The following is a 15,274-nucleotide window of genomic DNA, read 5'->3' as shown; positions in this document are numbered from 1 at the left end:
GACGGACGGACGGACCGATTTTTGGCGCATACGTTTTTTGGAATGTGAGGACCCTAATTCGTGCTCATCCCAAGTTTGAGGCCGATCTGACGACTTTGCATTTTTGAGTGTACACAGAAGCTGTGCTTCTTTTAAGAAAGAATCACAGCTAATACTGGAGTGAGAGCTGAAACTTCCTGCATAAATTTCCATGAAAACTCTATGCAGGGACTGAGGGAGAAAACACTGTAGCATAAATAAAATCAATAAAACTGTATTTAGCTCCTCTATTGGTCACACAAAGTTTTTCTTGGTGTAAAAAAAAGTGATTTTCAAAGCGATATAACATACATATAGGAGGGCAATTTAAGGCGAATTGCACTTGCATTTTTTTCTCTCTCTCTTTCTTATATACAAAATTTAGCAAGAGTAAAAGGTTCTCACATCAATTTTCAAATGAAAATTCTTTCAAGAGTGTTTTCCTTTTTGCGTGTGGAAAACGTGACTTTAATTCCACACTCTTTAGCTTCACATACATGCAATTTTGTGTACATACATAAATGCATGTCGGGGTATGGCGCGAAACTTTTGTGAATGGGAAATTAATCGATTTTATTGCGCAAATGGATTGTTTTGAATTTCTTGGAATCTTCTTTTTCTATTTCTTGTGTTTTTTTGGAGAGTGGGGGGGGGGGGTAAGAGAGGATGTTGTCTAAAAATGTTTTTTGGAGATTTTTGGCGAATCTCAAGAGAGTTGTTTAGCGTAAAGAAATTCAGAGGAAAACGTGTTTTTGTGCAAATTAACTTCGAGTATGCTAATTGGGCATGATTATCAGAAATTCTCAGATGAAATTGAAAGTTTAAACAATTTGTGGTGGCGATTGGAGATTTTCGCAGAAAATTGTTTGCATCCTCTGAATTTTTCCGATAAGTTTGTGTTTTTGATGTTTGGCTCAATTTTCCAATAAATCAATGTTTAGTTATGCATTTTCTCTCTGAGCGATGTTTTGAAATTAATTATTATTTTGCTTTTAATGAATATATTGTCTAAATATTTGATTCAGTCAAATTTCACGGAAAGAATATTCATGGAATGAGGGGGAAATTTCTTTAAGAGATAATTTGTTGCTATATGTACTTCATTGGAATTGAAAGGACGAGAATGAATTTTATTCAAAAGGTTTCTTGGAAAATTTACATAAAAATACATAAAATTTTAGGCTCTTCCTTCATGACGTATTTGATCCTTCAGGCAGTACTTAAAATTACAAGCGTGGGTTGAAGAGAAGGTGAAATCGCGATATTAGTCATAAAATTTTATATGCCTCCTAATGAATGAAATGAGCTTTGTTTGGTCTTAATATTTACAAAGCTAAAAATAAGACAATTTCACGATTTTTTTTGTTAAGAAAATATTAATTTAGAATAAAAAGCAAATATTGGCGGTATTCTGAGATAAATATAAATATCAAAATAAAGAAAAAAACCAAGATTTGGTATTCTACTTCAAAATTCCAAGAAATTCTCAGGATAATCTTGGAAATTCAAAATATTTCAAAATTTGGTATTCTAAGATAGAGATTTACGGTCAAACCATAACCTAAAAATCTTGTTTCTTCATACAACTTCCAAGACTTTTAGTATTCTGACATACGAATCAAAATCAAAATCAAGATTTACAAAATGAGTTGTCAAAAGAGGCTTGGATAAAAATATTCCAAGATTCTGTATTCTACGATAGAGATTTACGGTCTTTGGGAGGTATGAAAACTCTTGAACAAATAGGGGATGCAGATGCAAAATGACGAGTTTTTGCCGGATTTGTGTTCACTCCATCTTGCTATTGATGGAGTGACGTCCGGATTAGGGATCTCATCCCAGGATTGTCATATCCTGGGATACTGGTGCAAAAATGTTTGTTTTTCGCCGGAATTGTGGTCACTTCTCATTGGTAATGATAAAGTGACTTCCGGATTGAGGATCTCATCCCAGGATTATCACAGTCCTTAGGACAATTCAGGGATGCTGGTGCAAAATTCTGGGTTTTTCGCCGGATTTATGGTCACTTCTCATTAGTAATGTTGGAGTGACCACTACTCTGGCGAAAAAACCACAATTTTGCACCAGCATCCCAGGATTGTCCAGGGCTTGATAATCCTGGAATGAGATCCTCAATCCGGAGGTCACTTCATCATTACCAATCAGGAGTGACCATAAATCCGGCGAAAAACCCACAATTTTGCACCAGCATCCCAGGATTGTCCCGGATGTGACAATCCTGGGATGAGATCCCCAAACCGGAGGTCACTTTATCATTACCAATGAGAAGTGACCACAATTCCGGCGAAAAACAAACATTTTTGCACCAGCATCCCAGGATATGACAATCCTGGTATGAGATCCCTAATCCGAAGGTCACTCCATCAATTGCAAGAAGAAGTGACCATGATTCCTACGAAAAATTCAAAATTTTTCAGTAGCATACCCATCTTTGTGGGTACAGTTACCACCAAATTATCATAATCTGGAGGCAGAAAGCAACTCTCTGACAATATACCTACATTCCATTCCCGGAGCAATAATGCCTGGGAATAATAGCCGAGATTATACAATCAAGGCTACTGCATGTAATGGTCATAAGGAAGAAATTCCCATAAAGTGTTTTTTCGTTCAATTGTCATCCGAGAGTGAACGAGAAAGCGCAATATAAAAAATTAATGCGTTAGAAAGAGATATCGCTAAAGTTTTCTTGGCGCGAAGCTGAAACCAAGAAACTGACAAGTAGGATAACGCAAATTTTGATTTTACTTTTCTGGATAATTCGTCGTAAAGTAGAATACCGACAGTCTTGGTCTTTATTTTGATTTTTATCTTGATCTTGAAAGGCGTCTCTATCCTAGAATACCACCCATGATTTGAATCTTGAGAGGTAAAGTAACTGAATAAAAAGTATTGATCTAACCCCAATTTGCAAAGCAAAGTTAGTGATTTTTAAGCTAACTGGTTGATTGTATAAGAATTGAAGGGTTTAATTTAAGCTTTTAAATAACTAGGCTCTTCTGGAGATTCTTATTTTATTTAAGAAATTAAATTCTTTTCCTATTATGAGTCACCTGTCTTTTAAAGGGGATGTGTTCGGATCCCACCGCTGCCACCAATTGTATGCATCATGCATTATTTATTAAAATGTCCCAAATAACCCCTGATGCCTATAGCTCCAATCTACTTCATATAAATATCTCAAAAACCGACATATCTGTGTTCTTCCTTAAAAGTTCTTCTTCAATTTAGGAATGACTTTACAAGATTATTCTCTTTCTCTTTTCAGACTACAAATGTGGCTTCTCATTTGCTGCATTTTATTCTTCGTAACGGCATCATCAAATGTAGAATTGGGAGGTAAGAATTTATCAGTCTATGTTTTTTTCTGAATTATTACGAAATATAATAGAAAACTTTGATTTATTTTTATTTAAATTATTGTTTATTGTACTTATTTTTTATTATATCTTTGTTAAGAGATCTTTTTGAAATAAGATTTGATTAATAAATAATTGAAGAAATATTGAGTGTGTGTCTTAGATAAACATAGAAAATTACAAATCAACGCATTTCAAATTGAAGATTTGGTACAAAGTACATAGGAACTTAATAATATTCTTCAAAAATATTCTACAGACCTGAAATTATTTTTTTACTCAATTGTGTCTTCGATTAACATAGATTTTTTTAAATTATAAAATTTAGTTTAGTGTGTAAAAACATTGCTGTTGGGACCCCATTGAATTTGACTTGCAATATAAATTGGTCAGTAGCTGAACTACTCCCAACGCCGTACAGAGAGGAAGATGGTGATCTTGATTATTTGAGTTTTAACGTCAATAAAACTCAAGTAGAAAAAAAATTTATCACGGTATGAGTGACAAGAAATTTATTTTTTTCTTTAGTGGGATATTTAAAAAAAATCTTCTTGTGCCTTCTGCAGATACTTAACAGTTCAGCCATTGAATTGTACATCCCTGAGATGAAGGAGCCGACTTTTGTGAAGTATGTTTGCGTTCTATTGAATAAGCATAAGAAAAGTAAAAAGGACAATGATATTGGGGTCAGCTATTCTGATGTTCATGTTGGTGAGTAGTTTTTGATTGTTGCGAAAAAGAGGGCTTGTAAAGGTTTTGAACTAGTTTAGAGGTTGATTTTGTTCTTGTTAATTTCCAGGCTATGCCCCGAAGAAAGTAAGGAACTTCCGATGCATCTCCTACAATTGGGAAACACTCAATTGTACCTTTGACAAGGATGTAAATTATATTTTTACAAATTATCAAGTTACTATTGGTCCAGTTCTAACAACACGAAGGCATCAATTGGAAATTAATCCAAATGACAACAATACATCCTTTACGTTTCAAATGCCGGAATATACGGCAGTTTATGAGATATATTCATTTGATTTTGATATTAGCAATATTATTGGGCATGTGTCACAGAGTATTTATGTTAATACGTTTGAATGCATCAAACCTGATCCACCGCTATCAATGAATGTAACCCTCAGAGAGCCAAAACGTGTGACAATTACGTGGAAATTGCACTATCATATGAAGGCCTTTGAGAGGGGTTTCATTCATGAAGGTGAAATTTTTCAATCGCCAAATTCACACGGGCAGTCGCTTGATATGTCCAAATTGAAGAATACAACACGTGTGGATTATTCATTGACCATCGATGGATTGTACGCTCATACATGGTGAGTTCTAATTGGGATATTTTTAATGGTAATGTTGTATTATGTATGTTAGTTTCTGGAGCACTTGATAGAGCACTCAACTCGTATGCAAAAAGTCGCCGGTTCGAATACAGATCTAGGAAGTTTTTTTTTTTTCTTATTTGGAACTTCTGTTGATCAGCCCTGAAACATTTTATTACCAATTTTTGTTCTTTTTAGTCAACATTGGTCAAGAATTTGTAGTAAATAAAAAGTCTTTTCTTTAAAATTATTGGCTATTTTGTATGTTAGTTTCTGGAGCAGTTGATAGAGCACTCAACTCATATGCAAAAAGTCGCCGGTTCGAATACAGATCTAGGAAGTTTTTTTTTCTTATTTGGAATTTCTGTTGATCAGCCCTGAAACATTTTATTACCAATTTTTGTTCTTTTTGATCAACATTGGTGAAGAATTTGTAGTAAAACAAAGTCTTTCATTTCAATGGCTCGAAAGTTCTTTCCAAGAAACGCAAAGACTTCAATTTAATTTATTCTTCAAAATGGAAACAATTCATTCCAATAAAATATCTTTTCATTCACTCAGGTATGACATTCGGATTCGTGTGAGAGTACCAAATGCCGATCGCGAAGAACTCTGGTCAAATTACACTGATTTCCAATTTCAAACACACCCCAAAATACCCGATCGTCCCCCAAGAGTGGATATTGGGAGTTTCTACGTGAATGATCACAATGATATAGTGTTGTATTGGGAACAGCTACCGCTTGAGGAGCAAAATGGCAATAATTCGCATTATGTTGTGAGTGAAGTACGGAATGCACATAATATGGTGATTGAGAGGCGTCCAACTGAGATTAATAACATCATGGCGAAATTTGTGAATATGCCATCGGGAAATTTAACATTTACAATACATAGTGCAAATTCCCAGGGGCAATCAATTGGGGGGAGCACAATTCATGTACCGGCACGAAATAAGCGCTTCCCACCGCCGACACAGCTCAAGAAGTACAGTATTGATTCGAAGTATAAGCTGACGTGGGCCCCGCCAACAAGACGACAAAATGAGCTTGTCAGCTACACCGTATTCTGGTGTGAATCCAAAACGAATTATCCCAGTGAATGTGATGTGAGTATTGCTGCCATGCATTTAGGGATTCGAGGGGAGGAGGGAAAGGAAATAGATTCTAAATGTTTCGTGCGCTTTTTAGGGTCCCATGTCCTTTACAACAGTCGACAGTACACAGCATGAGTATGAATTGAATAATACAAAGGGATTTAATATTGCGCTCTCGGCAAATTCATGGGATTCCAGTTCTGGATTAATTTGGTCCATGTGCACAGCATCCAAGAGTGACGGTGAGTACTACATACAAAAATACTCTATTTTGTTTTTCTATCCGCTTAAATTTTGTAAACATTAAACATTAAATGCTTTTCATTCCCTTAATATTCTTATTTTATGGTATTGTGGTGACAGTAAATTGTATTTTGGAATTTTTATAGCAATTGCCATAATTTTATGACTGCTTTGTATTGGCTAATTGAAAATATTAATAAATTCATATTTGAATTCGTAGTAATATTTTCAGATTTTATAGCTCGCTGACAATAAAATACAAAACGTGCTATAAAAATATCATGACATAACCAATAATCTCTTAATTAATACAGTATTAACGCTATTATTTCATTTTTATAATCAATGTACATTCCATGCTAATCCGTATTCTCATTTAATGGTTTTTATGGTGCTATAAATATTTATTTATGGGTGCTATAAAAATATTTTGAAATGACTGGCTTTCAAAAGACTAATCCTTTAAACAGATTTCTTTATTAACTTTTTTGAAAACTAATTAAATGCTGAAAAATGAAATGAAATAGGTAACTGAAGTATTATAGGAAAATTGATGCCAAATTTTAAACTCTAAAAATCATTTACATAACGTAATTACCCGATTCAGTGGCACTAAATATCGAGTTAAAAAAACAAACTGAAGGAAATATAAGATGAAAAGGCAAAGCATCGAATTTTAAATCTTAATTATAAAATTAAATTATGACTTAAATTATGGCATCTTCCCATAAAAAAGGTTTCGAATAAATGGCTTAAATAATAGGTTTTAAATAAAAGTAATGTGAATGTTTTTACCATATAGTTTATTTAATGAACGTCCTATAAAATTTTAAAGGATAATTAACTTAAACCAATTAAAAGTTTAATTTTGTAGTTAAATGAAAATTCATTTTTAATTGACGTGTTTTTATAATCTAACTATTAATAAAATTAAAAACGAAAACTTATCTGTAGCTTACCATAAAATTGTTGGTTTTTTTTAATAGAAGAATTATTATTTTTTTTGTATAAAATGTTTCATACTTTCCTACAAAAAAAATTCATTTTAATTCCTCTTGTTCTATAATAATTTATTCCGCACAAATTCTTTAATCCTGTAAGCACACTGTTGTTCCTTCTTTTGTAGTTGGTAAATAATTAATTAACTTTGTAGCTTTTCTCTCTCTCTCTGTCTTTTGATTTTATTTTGGTGATTTGCTATCTCTTTAGGTTTTCTTTTTGCCTATTTTGTATTGTAAATAAAAGTAAAAGAAAAAATATAAAGGCAGGTCAAAATTAACTTGCAAATTTCGTTGTACCTTTTGGCATTTTGAAGAAATTGGCAAACTCAATCCTGTTTGGGTATCAAAAATGGATGCCACTTACATGGAAATTCAGTGGCGACTGGAGTGTATGGATACCCCCATTGTTGTGGGTTACACCCTCACATATTGCCCTATAACTGCCCCGAAGAATCTCACGTGTAAGCCCGGTATGGAGGTTGTGAAGAATATTACGGGAACAACGCAGTACAACATCACAGGATTGACACCCTATACGACCTATAAAACAACAATTGCGATGTTCTCAAAGACAAGAACAGGCGTACCGAGTGATCCACTTGTCAACACAACCCTCGAAGCAGGTGAGATTTATTCAATATATTTTTTTTTTAAATTTTCTGTGTGGGAAGATTGGTTTTTTTGCAGATTTGGAATAGAACAAAAAAAGAAAACGTGTTGTAATAATCTTGTCTTTTAGCTCCAACTCCACCGAGAGATATCCGAATAACACACGTGAGCAATACATCGGTGACAATCACGTGGAAAGCCCCAGAGAGGATTAATGGCTTTTTGAAGAATTACATTGTTTGGTGCAATAGTTCGAGCTTTCAAGTCTTTGATGGGATCAAAGAGAACACAACGCTGCAGTATAAAATAGAAAAGCTCCAGACTTACAGCTACTATGAGATTGTCGTTGTTGCATGCACCATCAGCTGTTCAAATAAGAGTGAAACCCTCACGGTGCGAACGGAAATGGGAGGTGAGTTAATTGACTTTTCCTTATTTACCTTTTTTTCTTTGTTAAATTTCATTTCCTACACCCTGTGTCAAATTTGAATTTCCACACAATATAATCAAACACTTTGTGACCTCCAATTTGGTAAAAATTTTTGTCTTCATGCTAGGTTTTACTTATCGTGTCCATAGGAAAAAGTATAAGAAACATCGTGCATCACATTGCAATTTATCTTCATTTATTTTGGGAAAAAAATGTAGGGAAAAAAGGGGCAAAATGAAGGATCAGAATTGATTTTGTAGGCTTGAAGAGAGATTTTAGGGTGCATGTTGGTCAAAAGTTAGTGGCATGTTTCTTCCTTTAACGAATGTTGCTTAAATGAGAAGGAAAGTGAAATATTTTACGTTATTCAGTGACGAATGTTGAAAAAAAAAGCTTACCAATAATTGAAAATAACATTTCATAAAAACATTAAAATAAACACACATACACTAACAAACGAAATTGGCGAGAAAAAAAGAAGAGAAGAAGGAAACAACAATACAACCAGATTATGAAGGCCCTTAAATTGCGAATCAGCTTTCCTGCCTGGTGAAGACAGAAGGACTTTTCTATAGTCGGTGATGGTGAACCAATCGCAGAAGCTGGAAGGATCTGAAGTAGATGGGAGATCAAAAACTCTTCAATACTTTTTTTTACAAAATAAATTACAAGAGGAGACACAATAAATCAACATTAATACATTCTGTAAACTGAGAAATAAATTGAATTAAAAAAATGAGTTTAAAACATTTGAAACAAAGGAAAACGAAACAGAAACATAGCCAAACAGCCTAAAACTTTTTTTTCTACTGTGATCAGCTATGGACAAAAAATTGTTTTAAAAAAAATTCGTCATTGTTGTATTTTTTTGTCCCTTTCTTTGAATGTGTGCAACATTCACGCTGATGTTTCATGAATTAATTTCAATTACGTTTACTTGAAACATTTATCAATTTTGTAGGATTTTTATCACATCTGAAATGATTCCTGTGGATTTTTACTTCTCGATTATGGTCTAAATTAAAATGTTTCAAAGTTGTTTCAAAAATATTTTCGCAATATTCATCAATGACACATCAGCGCAAATGATTCATACATAAGAAACAAGAAAAATGCAAAAATTTAAGGAAGAAAACCATTTATTTTTATAGGCAGTAAATAAATAATAAAACGGAATTGAATTTACTAGAAATCTTTCAGTCGTGAAAGGGTTAACTGTAGAATTTACTTCATCGCACATAGGTGCTGTAGATTTAGAGCACTAATTATTAAACTGTGGCCAGATTGATCAGATGCAGATTATATGACCTTTCGTTGCGTTGAATATGACTAACATCTGACCGCAATATGAGTTTCTTGTGAATATCATGCAATTTTTAATGATATTTTGATCACTTAATCAATACCCATTTGTCATTCTTCTCTTCTAAAGTCTTATCCGAAGAAGAAACCTTAGCTATAATGAAGATTTTTCTTGAGAATTACATTGTCCTACAACATTTTATGCTGACCATAATACTTAGAAATTATATGTAGTTTTCAGGTGAAATGTATGAAAGTCCGTCAATATTCCAGTTCACTCTGCATTTTCAATTATGTTAAATTACAAAGTTGGAATTTAGAACACAAACTTCCCAGGAATGTCTTTAATATGAGAAAATTCTGTGTTAATTTGTGTGAATAAATTTAATAATTTCCACGGAACTTTTCATAACTGAAACGTTTATTAAATGCTCTAAAATTATTATTAAATTAATTTTGATTGACTTCACAAGGATCTGGATAGAGTTAGAGAGCAGTAAAGTTTATTTTTTAAAGGAATTTTGTGTAATTTCAATTTACTAAAATACCTTACGAAGAGAAAATATTTATAAAATTTTAATCCTTGAAAAACAGCTATGAGGTAGGGGAAACTGAGGTAATTCGGTGAATTTTTGGGAGATAATTTTTCCTGAGTTCCATGGAAATATTTGAGATTTCCCATGAGAACTATCTTATAGGAAATTTTCTCTATCTCAACGGGAAAATGCTCTTTCAGGCCATTTTCCAAACCCTTCCACATTTGCCTGTTCCAAAAATCCTGGGGTAAAATGGTGAATTGCATTTTTTGTTCGCTAATCTTAATTTAATGAAATTATTTTAGCAAGGCACTATAATATCTATTGAGAATGAGAGATTTGTGTACCATTAAAAACTTTTTTTTAATAAAAAAACTACAAAAATATAAAAAATAAACGTTAAATTTAAGAAATTGCCTTTTTTATTTTTTTAATTTATAAAAATTGATAATAGTAAGTGATTAAACATTCCAAATTGTATATAATAGTTATACTAATTAAGGGAAATTATTCTTTCAAAAATTTAAAAAGTTATTTAAAAAAAACATCAAATTCACCATTTTGCCCCAAGGGGTACTTTTTACTATCAGTGTTTTACGGGAAAACTCGGAAATTTTTTTTCGGAAAATTCAGATTAGATTCGTGTTTAGCAATAGTTACTCTGTCTGAAAATGCATTTGGATCAAAAATATTGCAGAGAATTTCGTCAAAACTTAATTTGTAGTTGAGTGGTCAGAGTAACTTTGAGGTTCGAAAAATTTGTTTTTCAAATAAAAGCCAAAATATTAGATAAATTATTTTGAAACTTTCTAGGTTCAGGCTGGGGTATGAAGTGCAACTACTGACAAAATTAGACAGATTAGCTCTCGCTGCTTCTTGAGTTATTAATTTTTATTTATTTATTTTTTAAATTCACCATTTTACCCCAGTTACCCCTACATACTAAAATTTCACATAAATACATCGTATTTATCGTATTCATTGAAAAGGAATCGATAGGTTATGTTTTTTTTTGAGGTTTTTAGCAGTAGCGCCCCTTGCGGTCATTTTCCAAAGTTGCAATGTTCTTAGAAGTTTCATTTAGATTTATTTTTGCTAAATTTAATTAAATCAATGAGAGCTGTGACTGATATTCAATGTGGGAATTAAGGCATTTGTATTGCCTAAACAAAATTGTGAAAGAAAAACCCCAAAATTTGCCCCACTCTCCCCTATTAATTAAATCTTTTTATAGCTGTCTTAAAAATGAATGAAAAGAAATAAAATTTGATTTTTCTTCTTTCTCAGTTCCCGATCAAGTAACTTCAATGCTAAAAGTACGTCATGGTGACTACACTCTCTTCTCGTGGGATCGTCCCCGGCATGTTGGTGGGAATTTGGATTACTACGAAGTCTTCGTGAAGATCACTGAGACGGGCAATATAACGGTCAATCGGACAATTCTCCTCAATGGGACACAATGTTGGATAAATCGTGCATGTGACAAGAACTGGGCGGAGATAGAGCTACTTCTGAGTGCTGTGAATGTCGTCCGGAGTCCCCATGAGCGCCTCGAAGAGGGTAGTGGTGAGAGGGATGTGCTAAATATCTCCGATGGGCCACGTGCACTGACTTTCCACAATGATGACCTTCCGGCGGAAATTCGGATGTACCCATCGTGCACGCGTGAGAGTTTTGAGCACTATCAATTGGTGAAGTGGAAGAAGTCCGATGAGCATTCAACATTCCTCAAGAGTAGCTCAATTCCACTCTTCAACAATAACTGCGGACTAAGCTCCAGCAGTCCACTCCTCTACATTTTTATCATCTTCGTGGGACTCATTGGAATGGTGACGGCTGTACTGTTTCTGTACAAGAAGTGCAAGACAATGAGTGACATCAAAGTGGTACTTCCGGATGCGTTGAATGACATTAATAAAGATTCAAAATGCCCCAAAATGGGTGAAATGATCGATGGGGGTGTACTGCGGAATGTTCAGATACATCGTGGGGAGATGCGTGTGCAGCAGGATGAGCAGGAGAGGAGTCTCCTGAGGAATCATATGGAGTCAAGTAGTAGTAGTACAACGAGTAGTACGGCAAATGTGGACAACCAGAGTCAGTGTGAATCTCACGATGGACCTCCGGAGGAGATGATGGACTCCATGGAGGAGCATCAGCATCATCAACCCGAGGAGGATGAGGATAAGCATTCAGTTGAATCTCAACCGGAGGATCCGGCTCAGGAGATCTCCTTTGATGTGCTGCAGCCAGAAAAATTGGACGAAATTATGATTCGTCCACAAATTGAGCCACAGCAAACGCATCAAGTTGCTCTCTGTCCGGGAGTCAATCAATACGTCCACTTTGCTAAGGTTTGTTATCGGTTGTTTTTTTTTTTTTACCGTCAATGAGCTTTTAAAGCTAATCACGATGTCTTGCTTTACAGCCCTCACAGGGTTATACGCAACTGGCATCCCTTAAGGTGCCCATTAAAACGCCCATGGCGGCTGAGACTGATGAAACGGGAATTTCAGGTAGGAAGCTATAAAGTTTTTTTTTTTAATTAATGTCTTGAAGGATTTTCCAATGAAAAAAAAACCTATTTGATAAGAAAATAATGGATAGAGTTTGTTAAAAAATAGAGGATGATGCAGAAGTTAAAAAGAAAACAAGAATAGAGATTTAAAAAGTTGTTTATTCGCAATTCTACTGAACAGTAGAATTGCGTTAAAAACGCAGTTTATCAACAAAGGGGTGTTGATCAGTCAAATATTTTGATTTTTTGACAAAACATTGGATGCCACACAGCACTTGCTAGGCATTCGCTTTTTCTCTCTTTCTCTCTTGAGATGATATAAAATAAATGAAATGAAAATGAAAATTTGCAAATATTTCCGAAGATCTAATTCATACACATTATATCAGAATGAATTTAACACGGTTCTCTTTAATCAGAGCATTTTTAGTACTAATTTTAGTACTATTTCCGCTTGAATTTAGTATTTTTAGACTTAAATTAAATAATTTTTTAAGCTTTTCTTATCAATCTGAGTCTTTTGCATTAAAATCCGAATAACTTATTTTTCTGCATTTCAGTACATTTCTGCTTGAATTTAGTTCTTTTAGACTTATATTAAATGATTTTTAAGATTTTTTTTATCAATCTGAGTCTGTTTAACAATAAAATCTGAATAACTTAATTTTCTGTTTTTAGTACTCCTTCTGCTTAAATTTAGTACTTTTTAGATTTAAATGTATTACTTTTCAGGCATAAATTAAGTATTTATCAGGCTTAAATTCAGTATTTTTTTCGGTTTCAATTTAGTATTTATCAAGCTTGAATTTTTTTGTACTCTCCGGGTAGAATTTAGTACTTTTCTGCTGAAATTTAGTACTTTTTAAACTTAAATTTAGTATTTTTTAGGCATAAATTTAGTATTTATCAGGCTTGAATTTAGTACTTTCTCGGCTTGAATTTAGTAGGTACTTTTTGGATTTTAATTTAACTTTCATTTAACTTTTTTGTTTTAGTTTAGTAGGTATATTTTTTGTCTAAAATTAAATATTTTTTAGGCCTTTTCTCATAAATTTGAGTCTATTTAAGATTAAAATTTGAATATTTTATTTTTTCTTTTTAAATTTAGTACTTTTTCGGCTTGAATTCTTTAAGCTAGAATTTAGTACAGAATATTTTCATTCAGATAAACACCCCATAGTAAAAAAAATTGATAGGTAATTTATCTTATTAATTAAAAGACTTGTTTAATGTTTTTAATGGAATTTCCCAAAAAAAATGATTTTTTTTGCTAAACAGCTATCAATTTCATTGGAAAAGATTTTCAATAAAATATATTTTTTTATTTTTATTAAAAACAATGATAAATGCTTAAAATTAATCTTCTTTTCCAGGATACGTTACACGAAAACAACTTGCTGATTTTGGGCAACGTATGTAAAGTGAAAAAAAAAGTGAAAGGATTTGAAAGTGAAAGAAGTTTTATAAAAGAAAAATGAGATTGAGAGAATAATCCACCCACACAGCTCAACAATTTTTTTTTTGGATATTTTACAGATAAAATAATGAGCTGGGAGATTAGACTCGTGACATATTTTAGAGCAGTAAAATTAAACAATATTTTTTTTTTTAATTTATTAAGCAAAAAGAAAAGAAATTAATTTCTTTTAAAAGTGAAAAAATAAATCCCAGAGATTTATTTTGAGAGGTTAATTGAATCTCATTACAGTATATATAAATAAAATAAAATAATTATTAGATTTAGTAAAAAAAAAGTAAATTATGTGAGAGAAGAAAAAAGTGTATTTGTATAGTTAAATGAAGTTAAGACTATAAATGTGAAAAGAAACTTTTTCTAAATGTAGTTAATTTTTTTGGCCTTAAATTCTAGTGTATTTTGGCACTAAATATCACATTAGATTAAATAAAATGAAAATTATAAAAGGAAGTGAATTGAATAAAAAGTCTGTATTTCACACGATCACACAACTTAGCTGTAATAGTTGTAGCGTTAGTTATTGCAAAACATTTAGTAAAAGGTTTTTTTTTTTTGATAAAAAGAAGAAAAAGTTTTCTTTTATAAAGTGCAACGAAAGGTCTTAAAAATCTTCTTTTTATTAGGTATTATTTTCTCGAAATAAAATTGTTATTAAATATTGAAGAAAAAAAAATTAAAATTAATGTTAAATGTTCGGGCTGAGAGAATGAATTTATTGAAAAAAATGAAGATTAAAAAAAACAAGAGGAATTAAATGTTTATATATTAAATGTTTTAGAGAATTAAACAAAGAAAAAAAATATGAAAATTTTAATTTGGAAATTTATTGGTAAAATTCCTGTTTATATTTAGAAAAAAATTGAAAAAAAAATTGATAAAACAATCGAGCTTATACAGAAAGCATGAACCTTGGGGTAACTTGTTGCGCTTCTATACTTCTTTATATCATTTTAACAAAAATAGGGAAAAATAACTAAATACTATAAAATTCTCAAAATCATTCTCATGGGCTTTTCTTTTTATAAAGAAAAAAATAAGGGAAACTTTTTTTTAAAATATTTCTTTCTCTGTGCCATGCAAATCTTGCATTTCAATGTGGGCTCTATAGGAAAAAAAATCAATCTATGCTATTCATAATAATCTCTCTTCATACAGCACAATGCAAAAAAAAAGTATTTTAACAAAGGAAATGCAACATAAAAAAGGAGCGTCCATGACGATTCTTTTGATTTAATTTGTGTATCTGGAAACAAATACTAAAGATTCGTGTAATATTTTAGAATATAAACATTTCTCTATTTCCATAAATTTGGTAATTTTTATTTTAATTAGTTGG

The 15,274-nt window shown here is 32.2% G+C and overlaps 2 protein-coding genes across 2 annotated transcripts in view; one reads left to right on the top strand and one right to left on the bottom strand.

Annotated features, from left to right (window-relative positions):
- Positions 1-15,274, bottom strand: part of LOC129793173 (uncharacterized) — a 1,136,769-nt gene that overhangs the window by 75,685 nt on the left and 1,045,810 nt on the right. The window lies entirely within an intron of this gene.
- On the top strand, positions 3,314-15,246 carry LOC129793160 (cytokine receptor). Its single transcript, XM_055832907.1, has 11 exons — positions 3,314-3,378; positions 3,727-3,892; positions 3,965-4,109; positions 4,198-4,726; positions 5,288-5,834; positions 5,917-6,064; positions 7,381-7,689; positions 7,806-8,087; positions 11,231-12,297; positions 12,372-12,459; positions 13,835-15,246. Exons 3-11 carry the CDS (start codon positions 4,004-4,006, stop codon positions 13,879-13,881), a joined length of 3,123 nt encoding a protein of 1,040 aa, XP_055688882.1. The 5' UTR covers positions 3,314-3,378; positions 3,727-3,892; positions 3,965-4,003; the 3' UTR covers positions 13,882-15,246.

Source organism: Lutzomyia longipalpis, chromosome 3 (genome assembly GCF_024334085.1).
Source record: "Lutzomyia longipalpis isolate SR_M1_2022 chromosome 3, ASM2433408v1".
Taxonomy (NCBI): Eukaryota; Metazoa; Arthropoda; class Insecta; order Diptera; family Psychodidae; genus Lutzomyia; species Lutzomyia longipalpis.
This window is presented reverse-complemented; position numbering and strand designations above follow the sequence as displayed.